General features: G+C 38.8%; 1 protein-coding gene across 1 annotated transcript; it reads left to right on the forward strand.

Annotated features, from left to right (window-relative positions):
• The first annotated feature begins 1,417 nt into the window (after positions 1–1,417).
• LOC144211530 (cerebellar degeneration-related protein 2-like) lies at positions 1,418–12,152 on the forward strand. The gene is made up of 6 exons (XM_077738876.1): positions 1,418–1,878; positions 5,486–5,598; positions 7,396–7,544; positions 7,612–7,776; positions 8,981–9,188; positions 10,708–12,152. The coding sequence occupies exons 1-6, from the start codon at positions 1,818–1,820 to the stop codon at positions 11,470–11,472; spliced, it is 1,461 nt and encodes a 486-aa protein (XP_077595002.1). The 5' UTR covers positions 1,418–1,817; the 3' UTR covers positions 11,473–12,152.
• The last annotated feature ends 2,158 nt before the right edge of the window (positions 12,153–14,310 follow it).

A 14,310-nucleotide genomic window follows, 5' to 3' on the forward strand; every position in this document is an offset into this window, starting at 1 on the left:
AGGGCGACATTTTATTAAACTAAAGGAATGTGGAAACTCGTTTCCAATTAATCTGATCATTAGTCAAGAATACAATGTGTTATGGAAAACAATATATTAAATTAATGCAGCTTCAAAAACGTGAGGTCAATATATATATATATATATATATATATATATATATATATATATATATATATATATATATATATATATATATATATATATATATATATATATATATATATATATATATATATATATATATATATATATATATATATATTGACCTCACGTTTTTATATTAAATATATTAAATTAATGCAGCTTCAAAAACGTGAGGTCAATATATATATATATATATATATATATATATATATATATATATATATATATATATATATATATATATATATATATATATATATATTGACCTCACGTTTTTGAAGCTGCATTAATTTAATATATTGTTTTCCATAACACATTGTATTTTTGACTAATGGTGTGTGTGTGTGTGTGTGTGTGTGTATTTATTTATTTATATATACTACCACTAAACGCATACTGCATTCACCGAAGTCAGGCGGAAAAAGGACTGCACCATTGGGCAGCTCTAGAATTTAAAAATAATCTCATTTTCTGAACCGCTTTATCCTCATTAGGGTCACGGGGGTGCTGGAGCCTATCCCAGCTCACTTTGGGCCAGAGGCAGGTGACACCCTGAATTGATGGCCAGCCAATCGCAGGGTACAAGGAGACAAACAACCATTCAAGCTCACACTCACAAGTCGAGGCAATTTAAAGTGTCCAATCAGCCTACGCTGCATGTTTTTGGAATGTGGGAGGAAACCGGAATGCCTGTAGGAAACCCACGCAGGCCCAGGGAAAACATGCAAACTCCACACAGGCGGACGTGACGTGGATTTGAATCCAGGATCCCAGAGCTGCTAATCACCTGTGCTCCCGGGCTACCCTTGAAAAATAATATGAATCATAAATAACTTTAAACCAAATTTAAATATTCTAATTATATATACATTATTTAAATTCGGGTGGCCCGGTAGTTGAGTGGTCAGCGCGTCGGCCTCACGAGGGTCCTGGGTTCAAATCGAGGTTGGTCCACCTGTGTGGAGTTTGCATGTTCTCCCTAGTTCTGTGTGGGTTTTATCCAGGTACTCTGGTTTCCTCCCACATTCCAAAGACATGCATCGTAGGTTTATTGGACAATCTAAATTGACCCAGGTATGAGCTTAAATGTTTGTTTTTCTCCTTCATTGGCTACCCACCAATTCAGGGTCTGTCCAGCCTCTAGTCTGAAGTCAGTTGGGATAGGCTCGCGACCCTAATGAGGATAAAGCGGTTCATAAAAACAAAAACAAACGAAAAATATTTTAAAGCCGAAAAAAATTACATTTTATATTAATTATTTAAAATCCATACATCCAAATATTTTTGTATGCTTTTATTTTGAAAATTGACTCTCGTAGACCGTTTGATGTGCCTTACTGTAATAAAAAAAAGTATAAGAGTATATTTAAAAAGGATGGTATTAACATTTATTTTTTAAGTGGAGGCTGGCCTAACCGCATTGACAGGAAGTGCTCTTGCAACATCCCTGCCACGTCTCTGCAGCAGCAGTCGGGGTGGGCTTCGGGAGATGAGTGGGAGACAGGAAAGCAGGGAGTGACGGGGGAAATGCCGAGGAGAGCAAAAAAATATTGCGAACATCTACACACAATATTACCAGGCAGCTCCGCGTTATTCCTTCTAGGAACTACAAGCATCTCGTCTAAGTATCTATTGTTTCGAACGTGCTCTTCCCCCCAAGCTCAGGCACAATGGACGAATTTGTTACTGAGGAGGAAGAGCCTTGGTATGATCAACGGGACCTCGAGCAGGGTAAGACAACTTTGGATGCAGCATCCTAGCAGGAAGGGCTTTGACTTCTTAGTACCTATATAACAAAGCTCCGCCTAAAATAGAACTTTTTTGCTGTGTCATTTTTAGTGATGGACGGCCCAGTGCGGTGAGTGGTTAGCGCGTCGACCTCACAGCTCTGGGGTCCTGGGTTCAAATCCTGGTTCTCACTGGGTTTGTGTGGGTTTCCTCACATATTCCCAAAAAAACGTGTATTGTAGGCTGCTTGGACACTCTAAATTGCTCCAAGCTATGAGTGTGACAGTGGTTGTTTTTGTCTCCTCTTGCGCTCTGATTGGCTGGCCACCAATTCAAGGTTTCCCTCTGCCTCTGGCCTGAAGTCAGCTGGGATAGGCTCCAGCACCCCCGGCGACCTTAGTGGGGATAAAGCAGTTCAGAAAAAGAATGAATGAATGACAAATAAATATACTACTATGAAAAAGTGTAATGTGGAGTTTCGTATTGAAATTTGCTTCATCTTGTTGCCTCTAGAGCAGGGGTGTCAAACTCATTTTTTTTTTGTTGCGGGCCATGTGGTAGTTTCAATTACATCCGGAAAGCCGTTATGTCTTCCAACTAGGCTGTCAAAATTAATTGATTAATAAATTGATAGCTTTCTCGATCGTGCTAATGGATAGATCATTTGTGGACATTCAAATTAGTACAATTTGTTTGCAATTATTGATTTAAAATGAGGAAACACAGGAAATAATCTACAATCTTGATTTGAACTTCATCATAAAACAGAAAGTTTGCACTCAACATTTACTTTCTCGGGCCACACAAAATGATGCGGTGGGCCACATTTGCCCCGCGGGCCGCCACTTTGACACCTGTGCTCTAGGGGCAATTAGGAGGAATCTAATTATGCACAGGCGACCATTTTTGTAACATTAAAAATCAATGTGAGCTTGCATGTTCTCCTGGGCTTGCGTTGGTTTGCTCTGGGTTGGTTTGCCTTGTGCCCTGCGATTGCCTGGCCACCGACTCGCGGTGTCCCCCGCCTCTGGCCCGGAGTCACCTGAGATAGTCTCCAGCACCCCCCACGACCCTAATGAGGAAAATGAGACGACATTAGATCTAGAGTGTTGATGTTGCTCATCTCATCAAGTCCTATAATAAAGGCTTAAAAGTTGTCAATGTTTATTTTCAAAACAATGCATTTGAACATCTGCCAAGTATTACATTGCATTTTTTTCGTTTCAACATGGCTAAAAGAGTATATTTCTGTGTTATATGTGGTTAGTATGAAGTGGCAGACAATTGAACCGGAGTTATAAGGACTCGGGCTTGACTCAACTCGAGTTTGATGAGTCGCAACTCGACTCGGACTTGATGAAAAATGACGCAGACCTGGATTTGCCTCGACTAGCTAGCCATTTACTAGTGTTTACTTGACTTGTGGCTCAATGAGAGAAAAACAACATTCCATCTGAGCCAAAATAAACCACATTTAAATTGATTTTGTCGTATCAGACGGCCAGATTCAATAAAGGGAGATACCAACATAAGCCAAACGTCCAAATATCGGCCCTACTACATTACTACATATTACTACATATACCACTACCGTATTTATTTGCATATAAACCGCCCCGCATATTAGCCGCACCCTTAAAATCATTGAATTTTAGAATTTGTCGTGTCTAAACCGCCCCCTGATTCACAATTTTCACCTCCATATTCATGGGTTTAATAGGGAGTACAAATGTTACTTTGAAGGGAAAATCTTAAGAAAAATCCTCACACGTGGTTTATCTGTATAAATCAAAAGCACATTATTAGGGTTAATATCATAAGGAAGTTAGTAATTCATCCAGTAAGTGTTGTTTTCTTACTGCAAAACGGAACTTTATCTTACTGATAAAGCAGTTCAGAAAATGAATGAATAAAAATTAATAATTTCCTTTAAATTTAGACTGACAACTGCACACTACAAACATAGTGCTGTTTTCATGATGGCAGCAGCTTGATTGAAAAAAAATACAATTTTAAAAGTGAACATTTTATTGTGTTTGGCTACATCGTTATTTTTTATTGTTTGTATAGTTTACATTTGTTTATAGTTGTACTACAAATTGATTGTAAACATTTCATTAGTCTTTAAAGTCATTGGCTTATGATTGAAAATGAATCAAGAACTATGTTAAATTGTACCAGACACCATTTGGAATGGAGGAATCTAGCGGAATTCCTTCTTGTAGCTTCTCTGGGTACAACTGGAATAAAACAGCATGTAAGACATACCATTAGCACGCGGCTTTGTTTGGCCTATTGTTTTTTTCTAGTGTATACTGGAAATCCAAGGAGCCATTGTTTGTCTAGTTGACCATTTTACCAGCTGAGAATGGATGTTAGTTCACATCGACTGAGAGGGTTCTAAAGCTTGATATCCACTTTGTTTCAAATATCTACTTCCAATCTTTTTGCATTGTCCCCTTTAAATCCGTTTTTCCTGTACGCATCCCTTTTTTTTAAATTATACAAATTTGTCAGGGTTGTTAAACAGTCTTTACTTTCACCCAATCCAGCACTTTGTTTATTTTTACTTGGACTTTACAGCACCTTTAACGATATTAAAATAATTACTTCAATAGATACAACTATAATTATTTTTAATTGGACACTAACTATCTATTTAAAAACAAAGACAGGACAGGATTACTTTAAGCGTGATACAAAATGTTAATCTTTTGAACTCAACCGACTAAGGCTTCAGGCTTTTTTAGAACACACATGCAGTTGTGTTTGGCAAATATTGATTCTGTTTTCTAATGAAATTATTAGTATTGATTTGTCTGCTTCCTTTTTTGCCTCTCCAATTACCTGACTTCTTCCTCCCTGCAACCTAAGGACAATTGACAAGTTGAACGAATGAATAGTGTTTTTTCTAGGTGTCTTTTCTGGTCTTGGCTCTACGGTTGTGGTCTTAGATCATCATATACAACTGTTCATCATTTTAATCTTCAGTGCTTCCTTAACCTCTTATGACATGTGTGGATATCACATCTTTGGTTGTCAAAGACTACAATGTTAAATTTTGGACTACAAGGGCCTGGCGTCCACTTATGATGTGGACATCATTTTTCTCAGAAACTACATCATGTTATTACACTGTTCCTTCGCTACTTCGCGGTTCACCTATCGCGGACTCAGAGCTCCGCAGATTTTTTGGGGGAAAAAACATACAAATATTACATTGAAACAACATATTTTACAGTTTTTTTTTTTGTTATAACATGAATTTCACTCTCTCTACCAGTATTCTATATGGTGTACCTGTACTGTATACAGGGGGGTTAAAAAATTGAATTAAATTCAAATTAAGCATTTTTTAAGGGGTATCCCTACTTCGCGGAAATTCACTTATCGCGGGTGGTCCCGGTCCCCATTAACCGCGATAAGCGAGGGAACACTGTTGATTATTCTTTGCATCAGGTCCCAATTAGCGTAAATATCAAAGAGAAAATAAAAATGCCCGCCTTGCCAGAAGAGTCTGAGACTTAGGATCGTAATCATCTGTCTCCCTTTTCTCTATGGGTACATTATTTATTCAATTTTTTCCCTTCATAATATTTCCCATTTCTAGACCTCCACCTGGCTGCAGAATTGGGAAAGACCTTGCTGGAGAGGAACAAGGAGCTGGAGGATTCCCTTCAACAGATGTACATAACCAACGAAGAGCAAGTGCAAGAGATTGAGGTAGGAGAAACATGTCATTGCCAACTCTGCCTCCTCCTCCGTCCCTCATAAAGTCACCCTTCAATTTTTCTTTATACCGAGGCATAAAAATAACGCCCATCTTAATCTGTCTGTTACAACCTTAATTGACCTTTGGAAAAAACTCTGACCCACTTAGATACGGTTGCTACTCGGTCAAGCTTTGTGACTCCAATGGTAAAGTCAATGGCAGGTTGGGTAGGTTTGATAGCCTCCAAAATGTTCCCTAGACTTGTTAAACACTTTTTCTTTTAATTTTTCATGTCTGGGCATACAGACAACCTCCGAGAATCTAAGGTCACTAAATGTTAACACACAGTCCTGGGTTTCCATTGTCATATATTACGCTCCACACATTTTCTATGGGAGACAGGTACTGACGCCAGTCCTTTATTACAACAACACTGTTTTAGCACATGTAGAATGTGATTTATCGTTGTTTTGCTGAAAGATTGAATGGCAGCATGTTACTCCAGACTCTGTATGTGCCTTTCAGCATCAGCATTTTCAACTTTGACCAGTTTGGCTCGTTCATGACGTCGTAGATATTCTCTAGCATACTAATCAATCTGACAAATTTTACCAATTGCAAAACATCAACGATGTGGTAGATGTAATCATAGGGTTGACACAGAAGTCAATTTTTCCAGACCGTGTGGTCTGACCACGTGAATTTGACACAATACATTCTTTCTAACACTCATAAAATAAAACTTCCGGTGTATTTTGAAAATAAAGCCTCACACATTATCACCCATTCTCGTGAGAGCCTTTGTGATTTCCTCTGTCTGATTGCCACAGCCCAAAAGCAAATGGCAGATACCAAAACGTTTTTGGAGTCGTGATGCATCAGAGGTGCAAGCGGTTGAAAGAGAGAATTTTTGCACGGCAACATGCTCGTAACATTAAAAAAAATAAACAAATTTAAATGAACTTGGATTACAATACAGACACAGTCAAAAATAAGTTTGAACTAAACTTACACTAAACTCAATTCCAATTTTGTTTAAAAATGTTTTCACTTTCTTCTCTTGGTTTGGCACTATTTGTCCCGCCTCCACCCTGACTTTCAGCTTCAATTTTTAAAAGGAACCTATCGAGGGTTGTTTGATTTTGTCTTCCCTTCAAAATATTCCGAAAATGATGCACACAAATGTCCTCACAATAGGATAACGCACGACCACTTGCCAACGAGAAGTAGTATGTACTCCTCTCAAAGTATATACTCCTTGCGATTGCTCCGCCATTCCCACTGTCTAACGGAAAAAAAAGAACTCAATGCAACGCCTTACCCAGTGCTCATAGAGACATTACACAGGGGAGTTGCGACCAGAAAGACGGTGCCCATGATGTTCTTATGAGCAACTTCTCGCGTCCGGTGTATGCTCGTATATAAAAATGTGTTCCGTATCTCAAGATAAATATTTGTTCAAGATTTTACTCGTATCTCAAATTGCTCATATCTTGGGGCACTCGTGTGTCAAGGTATTACTATATTATCAAAACACCAAAATCACTAGATAATTTTCTTTAAGCAAAAATAAAAATCCGATGCTTTTAAAAAAAATATATGTAAAAAGGAATGAATGCTCTGAATTCATTTATTAGTGTTTAAATTACATTGTACCGACTTGGGTCCATTACATATTTGAATTTTGCGGATGGTCATTATAATAGTAGTTACTGGGAAAGCCAGTTGGTTTCATAATACACCGATTTGATAATAATAACAATATTTATAATTAATAATTTAAATACATCTTTGTGTTTATCATGCAGTACCTGTCAAAACAGCTTGACGTCCTCCGTGACATGAATGAACAGCACGCCAAAGTGTATGAGCAGCTAGATGGTACTGCAAGAGAGCTTGAACACACCAACCAAACACTTGTGATGGACAGCAAGTCCTCACAGCAAAAGATAGAAAGGTAAATAAAGAAAAAGGCAATGTACCAACATCTGGTTTCAACAAAAACATCCCGCCTTTTGTGTCAGTTTAACAGGCACCATCGAAGCTTTACAGAATCAAGTGGAAAACCTCTCAAGAAAGGTGGAACAGTTACGTTCGGTGGAACAGCTGAGAGTCAAGAGGGAGAAGAGGGAACGGCGAAAGACTATCCACTCCTTCCCCTGTCTCAAAGAACTTTGTACCGCGCCCAGGTATGCTTTTTGAAAAAAGGGTTCTACATCTGTTCCATTAGAGATGGGGGTTTGGTTAGGTAAACCCATGTTATGTCTTGATGAAAAGGATTGAAGACTAATAACTAAATTATTATATTTCTAATTAAAGTCCAGATTCCGACTATTTACTTATCTGGTCTGGGGGTGAAATACTGACCTAGATAAATGGGAGAATAGAGAATATGACTTTACAAGCAAGTTTTAATACTGTCATACTTCACTTTGTGTCTTCAACATTCGCAGTTTAAGTACATCACGTTTTTTTTTTTATTGTTAGTATCCAAATATATATATATATATATATATATATATATATATATATATATATATATATATATATATATATATATATATATATATATATATATATATAAAATTACTTATTTATTGATTAATTATTTTTATGGTTGTTTGTTGTTTTAGTAATAAGTAATTAAATATTTTCGCGCTCGTAACATAAACTTTAAATTTAACTTAAATAAACTTAGATGACTATACACACACTTAAAAATAAGTTCTAATCTTACTCATCACATTTTCTGAACCGCTTTATCCTCATTAGAGTTGAATCAGTGCCCAGCCGATCGCAGGGCACAAGGAGACGGACAACCATACATTCATAACCATACCTAGATGCAATTCAGGGTGTCCAATCAACCTACCATGCTTGTTTCCCTACGCATGCGAGAAGGCAATGACGTATCCCTACGCCTGCGAGAAGGCAATGACGTATCCCTACGCCTGCGAGAAGGCAATGACGTATCTCTACGCCTGCGAAAAGGCAATGACGTATCCCTACGCCTGCGAGAAAGCATCGTGGTGTTGCCAACTCGAAATCTGATTGGTTAAAGCAACAGTCTTATTGACACTTGTTTAATGCAGCAGAGCCTGCAGAACTGATTGTGAAGGCATTGAGGCAGATTTCTGACCCTGGCAACAAATAATGGCTGAAATGTAATTGGTTAAATGTTTCAATATGAAAATACACATCTGGAAGCAGTGCAACCAGGGGGAAATCAATGAAAGGAAGCTAACAGACAATTTGAAATTATTTAATAAGTATTGATGGACAAAATATAATTTATGATTCAGATATTTCTTAGGCCAGCAGATAAGTTCTTGGAGGTTCTGACGCCCTGCCACTGACTATCTCACTTTTAATGGCTATTTTCATGTTTGTCAGGTACGAGGATGAGTTTGTGGTGGGACGGGCTGAAAGCTTTACTTTGGAGCCGAAGCATCAGCCATTTGAAGAGGATAGCCAACACCTGAGAGAGGCAGTGTCGGCTCTGCGAGCAGCTGTCAGGACGGAGCGGGGACGCCGAGAGGGCGTGGAGAAAGAATGCAACCTCCTGCTTGCAGACTTCTCGCGCCTGCAAACACGTGTTCAGGTGATTGTTATACTATTTCTAGGATTTTAAGACAATAATAGAAACAATCATTTCTAAGAAAGGAAAACTAATTTTTTGTGGAAATTACCGTATTAGCATATTGTGGTCGCTCAAAAAAATGATGACTGAATCCAGAGTACGGCTTATATGCGCACAAATTAGATTGATATGCACTAAACTGCAAAGTGACAAAGTCAAAACGGCATAACGCAAGACAATGTGGCCGATACGGTAATTTCATTCAAAATAGAGAAAAGATAAACAGATAAAACACTCAACAATATTAATTTCGACGTCTATGAATGAAATGCCTGCCATTGCTCGCTCAGGGCACCGCCATCTTACCGTAGTTAAACGTGCTCTGACTGGCTAGACGACTTGATACATCGTTCGTATTTGGTTTTAATTTTTTTTCCGCCAGAGGCCAGGCTCAGGGAAAAAAATATATAATTTGATAAACTAATGTGCGCAGTTATCGCATTATTTGGAAGTTTCACTAGATTTTAGACGGGTTCTCAGTTGTACGCCATAGGGGCTCAGTATTTATATTTATTAATTCAACTGGTCATCTTTGGATTCACAACGCAACCAGCTTGGATGGATTTAAACTGCATCATCTTGTATGCATGACAAAGCTAAATCTGTTCAGCTATTCTTGGGCAAACTGTAACATTTAGCAGATATGAATGGATCACATTCGTTTTTCTAATTATTATTATTTTTTCCCTGAGCCTGGCCTCTGAAATTTGTTTTAAACAAAAACAAAAATGCGCACTTATCAAGATACTTGGAAGTCTCGCGTGAACTGCGTTTTTTTCCGGATATTCAGGACTACAGGAAACTTGTACGTGTATTAGTCGTTATTGTGACCTAATGGCGGGGATATCTCGTACTGTCTCAACCCCATATGTAAATACTAAAGCTTGCTACGCGACCTCGGGTCTCGTTGTCTAGAATTTGGGGAGCACAGTCCCGCGAGATTTACAGGTGTCTCGATAACACTGCCTGTTTTTTGAATTATTTTTTCCCTATGCAGCTAGGCTGAGGAACAAGAATTAATTCAAAAAACAAACCCAAAAAAATATTAATTTGAAAAATGAAGAGGAAAAAAAATCCAAAAATCACTTAATTTGAAAAACAGAGTTTTGAAAAATAATTAATTCCAAAAACAAGGCCAAAAATTCATTAATTTGAAAAAACAAAGAAAAAAAATAATTAAAAAAACAACCCGAGGAAAAAACATTGAATATCAAGGAAGAAAAAAAATGATTTAAAAAAACAACCATATAAAACGTATTTAATTTGAAAAACGGAGGTTTCAAAAATATTTAATAAAAAAAAACACCCCAAAATGTGAAAAACGGACAGGGCTTTTGATTTTTTTTTAAGGTGAATGCAATAAGCTTCCGTAAACAAGTGTCCTTTAAAAGTTAATTAATTATATGATATTTGTCACAATTGCAATATGGTTATTTTTCTATTATTACGCCATTGTCATACAATGTGATTTCCATCCAAGGATGCAGAGAATTGCCAAGCGAGGGTACAGGAATTAGAAGTGGAGCTGCAGGAACTTCAACAGCTACGCCGTACCCGAACTTTCATTCTTGGAAACGAAGACGACGGTGTAACCCTGACCCAAACTGTCCTCAATAGCACCCCAGAGACCGACACCTTCCTGGACGGAGAGATTGGCGATATAGGAGGAGGAGTAAGAGAAAAGATGACGGGCGGCCCTGGCGTGAACGGCGAAGCGCTTCCGGAGTCAAATCCTGTGAGAAAAAGCTGTAGCGACACTGCACTCAATGCCATCATAGCTCGGGATGCATCGGGCCATAGGAGAGGGAGCTATGCCCTTCACGCCAACAGCGTACGGAAGAGAGGGATGTCCATCCTCAGAGAGGTGGACGAACAGTATCATGCTTTACTGGAAAAATATGAAGAGCTCCTAGGAAAATGCAGGCGTCACGAGGAAAGCCTTTGCCACGCCGGCGTCCAGACATCCCGACCTGTCTCCCGAGATCCTTCCATGAAAGACTGTGCAATGGGCTACGCACCTGCACTTCCACCTACACCCACTCAGTCGCCCTCCACACCCGAGGCTATAGAAATGATCGGCAAGCAAGTGGAGGCTGTAGATAAGCGTTTGGGACAAAACACTCCAGAGTACAAGGCTCTCTTCAAGGAGATATTCTCTCGTATCCAGAAGACTAAAATGGATATTAAAGCTACTAAATCTACAAAATCCAGTAAATCTAGCAAATCTAACAAATCTAGTAAATAGTGACATGTCTAGACCTAAAGGACATTTGTAGTACAATATCAATGTTTAGTATTTAGCTCAATTAGGGCGAATGTAGGCAGCCCGGTTCGAGGGTTCGATCCCAGGTCAGCCCTCGCTTTGTGGAGTTTACATGCTCTCCCCGGGCCTGGTGGGTTTCCTCCGGGTACTCCGCTTTCCTCCCACATGCCAAAAACATGCATATAGGCTGGTTGGACACTTTAAATAGCCCCTAGCTATGAGTGTGGGTGTGAATGGCTGTCCTTCTCCTTGTGCCCTGCGACTGGCTGTCCAAAAATTGAGGGTGTTCCACGCCTGGTGCCCGAAAGTCAGCTGGGATAGGCTCAAGCACCCTCCAGGAGTCTATAAAATGGTTCAGAAGAGGAATGAATGAGGGCAAAACCTAAGTTATACAGTAATGCCTCGAATATTGCGACTTCAACTATCACTACTTCACTACATCGCAGATTTTTTTATCAGGGGGATATTTTTGTTTTTAATTATTATTTTGTTATTATTTTCATCAAAAATTGAAAAAACACCCTGAAACTCGCAAGCGGAAGCCACTCCCCTGTCTTCGACTTGCTACCAGGACTTAACACTGAAGTTAATATTAAAAAAAAGTAGTTATAATAGCATACCTGTCAACCTCTGCCGATAACTTCCCTTATAAATGATTATGATTCCCCGTATAAACCCCCCAAAAAAACTTACAAACTGTTTGCAAGGTTTTTTGGGGTTTGTACGGTGTTTGTAAGATTTTTGGGGGGTTTTGTACGGGGAATCATAATCATTTATAAGGGCAGTTATCGGCAGAAGTTGACAGGTATGTAATAGGGGTGAGCCGACGTCGTTGTTTTTCGTTTATGGCAAGTCTACATTAACCGTGATATTCGAGGGATTACTGTACTTTGGATGGTGAATACATCAGCCACTTGGCACAGACAACCAGTCAAACTCAGAATTATACATCACATCTGGACAATTCAATTCAGTCTTGAATTAAACACGCATGTTTTTGGAATGGGGCCACCACGTGGTGTAGAGGTTCACTCTCCTGACTTCAGTGCGGGCAGGTGCTGGCTCGATTCCAACTGGTGGTGGCATGATTGTGAGTGCGTATAGTCAATTGTTTCTCTGCATGCCCTATGGCTGACTGGCGATCAGTCTGCAGGGGTGTCAAACTCCCTTTGGTCTGCGGGCCGAATACAGCTTAATTTGAGATCAAGTGGGCCGGACCACTAAACTCATTGCAAAATTACATAGAACTAACAATAAGCCCACTTTTTCCTTCGTATTAGTCACTAATACTAATAATTAGTGCAAAGAATGAGTAAATTATCAAAATGTTTATTAACAGAATTTTCCTTTTACATTATGAACAATATATTATGAACAACCTTTTACCAGGTCAAGGTGGTCCTAGTTCCGCCGCAGTGTTGCTTTCATGTTGTCTGCACGTACTAAAACACTGCCCCTAGCGGATAATACAAGAACTACAAATTTTAAAGAAAATTCATATATTTTTTTATACAATGCAGCTTTCTTCCCCCGGGCCGTACCAAACCACCAGACGGGCCGCATCCGGCCCGCAGGCCGTATGTTTGACATCCTAGACTCTAGGGTGTAGTGTGCCTTTTGCCTGAAGTCAGCTGGGTTAGGCTCCACCAATCCCCCGAACCCTTTGGAGGATGGACAAATGCAACAAAATGTAGACCCAAAAACAGGAGGGAGCCAAGATTATAAATCAAAACCGCATAACTGTGATGTTAGGAATAGTCCATGCACGCCGCTGCGTTTGCTCGCAGTAATTATTTACCTCAAAAAATGTTTCTAGAAATGTATCATCTACATAATAATTCGATGTTTAGTTACTAGACTATGTACTAAATTTGAGTACATTATATATTATGGCAGCTTATTAGGGCCAAAAAAGAGGGGGAAAGTAGGACTTTGAGAATAAAGTCACAATATTACGAGATTAAAGTACAAAGATCAAATACATACTCTCCGAATAAAGTTATTACAGTATTTTCTCGTGTATAAGCCATATTTGTAACTCGAAAAAATGGTGACTGTATCATGGGTATGGCTTATAATTATATGAACACAAGATTTACACCGTTGCTATATTCCTTTTTACCAGTAGATGTCGGCAAATTGACATTTACTATTTGTTGGTTATTTTCTGTTTTGCACTGAGAAATCAACCATTACTGGATGAATTATTAACTTCCTTATTGTTAATATTGACCATAATAATATGCTTTTGATTCATTCAGTATCTCAGAAATACCACGTGCGATGATTTTTCTTTAAATTTTCTCTTCAAAATAACACATTTGTGCTCCCTATTAAACCCATGAATATGGAGGTGGAAATTATGAATCAGGGGCCGGCTGATATGCGAGAAAATATGCTAATTGTAATACTACAACAAAAAGTCACAAAATTATGGTAAAACACATCCTGACGTTAGAGAATCAAGCCACTGTAAAATTGCAAGATTAAACTACTATGATAAAATCTTGACATTAAACTTGTTGTATTACAAAATCACAGTCATAATTTTACATGATAAAAATTTGAATACTACACCATTAAAGTCGTCAATCCCCATTCTGTCCTGTCCCCACCATTTGCATGGTCTCCCCGGGCCTGCATGTGTTTTTCCACGTACTCCGATTTCCTCCCACATCCCAAAAACATGCATAAGAGGCTGATTGAACACTAAATATTCCCTCGGTGTGAGTGTGAGCATGAAAATGTGTTCATCTCCGTTCAGGGTCGACTGGCTTAAGCTCCAGCACCCCCTACGACACTCCTGAGGTTAAGCAGTAC

Source organism: Stigmatopora nigra, chromosome 18 (genome assembly GCF_051989575.1).
Source record: "Stigmatopora nigra isolate UIUO_SnigA chromosome 18, RoL_Snig_1.1, whole genome shotgun sequence".
Classification (NCBI taxonomy): Eukaryota; Metazoa; Chordata; class Actinopteri; order Syngnathiformes; family Syngnathidae; genus Stigmatopora; species Stigmatopora nigra.

Coding starts and splice junctions, on each gene's coding strand:
- LOC144211530 (XM_077738876.1), top strand. CDS start 1,818: ATGGACGAATTTGTTACTGAGGAGGAAGAGCCTTGGTATGATCAACGG. Junction 5,599..7,395: donor AGCAAGTGCAAGAGATTGAG/GTAGGAGAAACA, acceptor TTTATCATGCAG/TACCTGTCAAAACAGCTTGA. Junction 9,189..10,707: donor GCCTGCAAACACGTGTTCAG/GTGATTGTTATA, acceptor TTTCCATCCAAG/GATGCAGAGAATTGCCAAGC.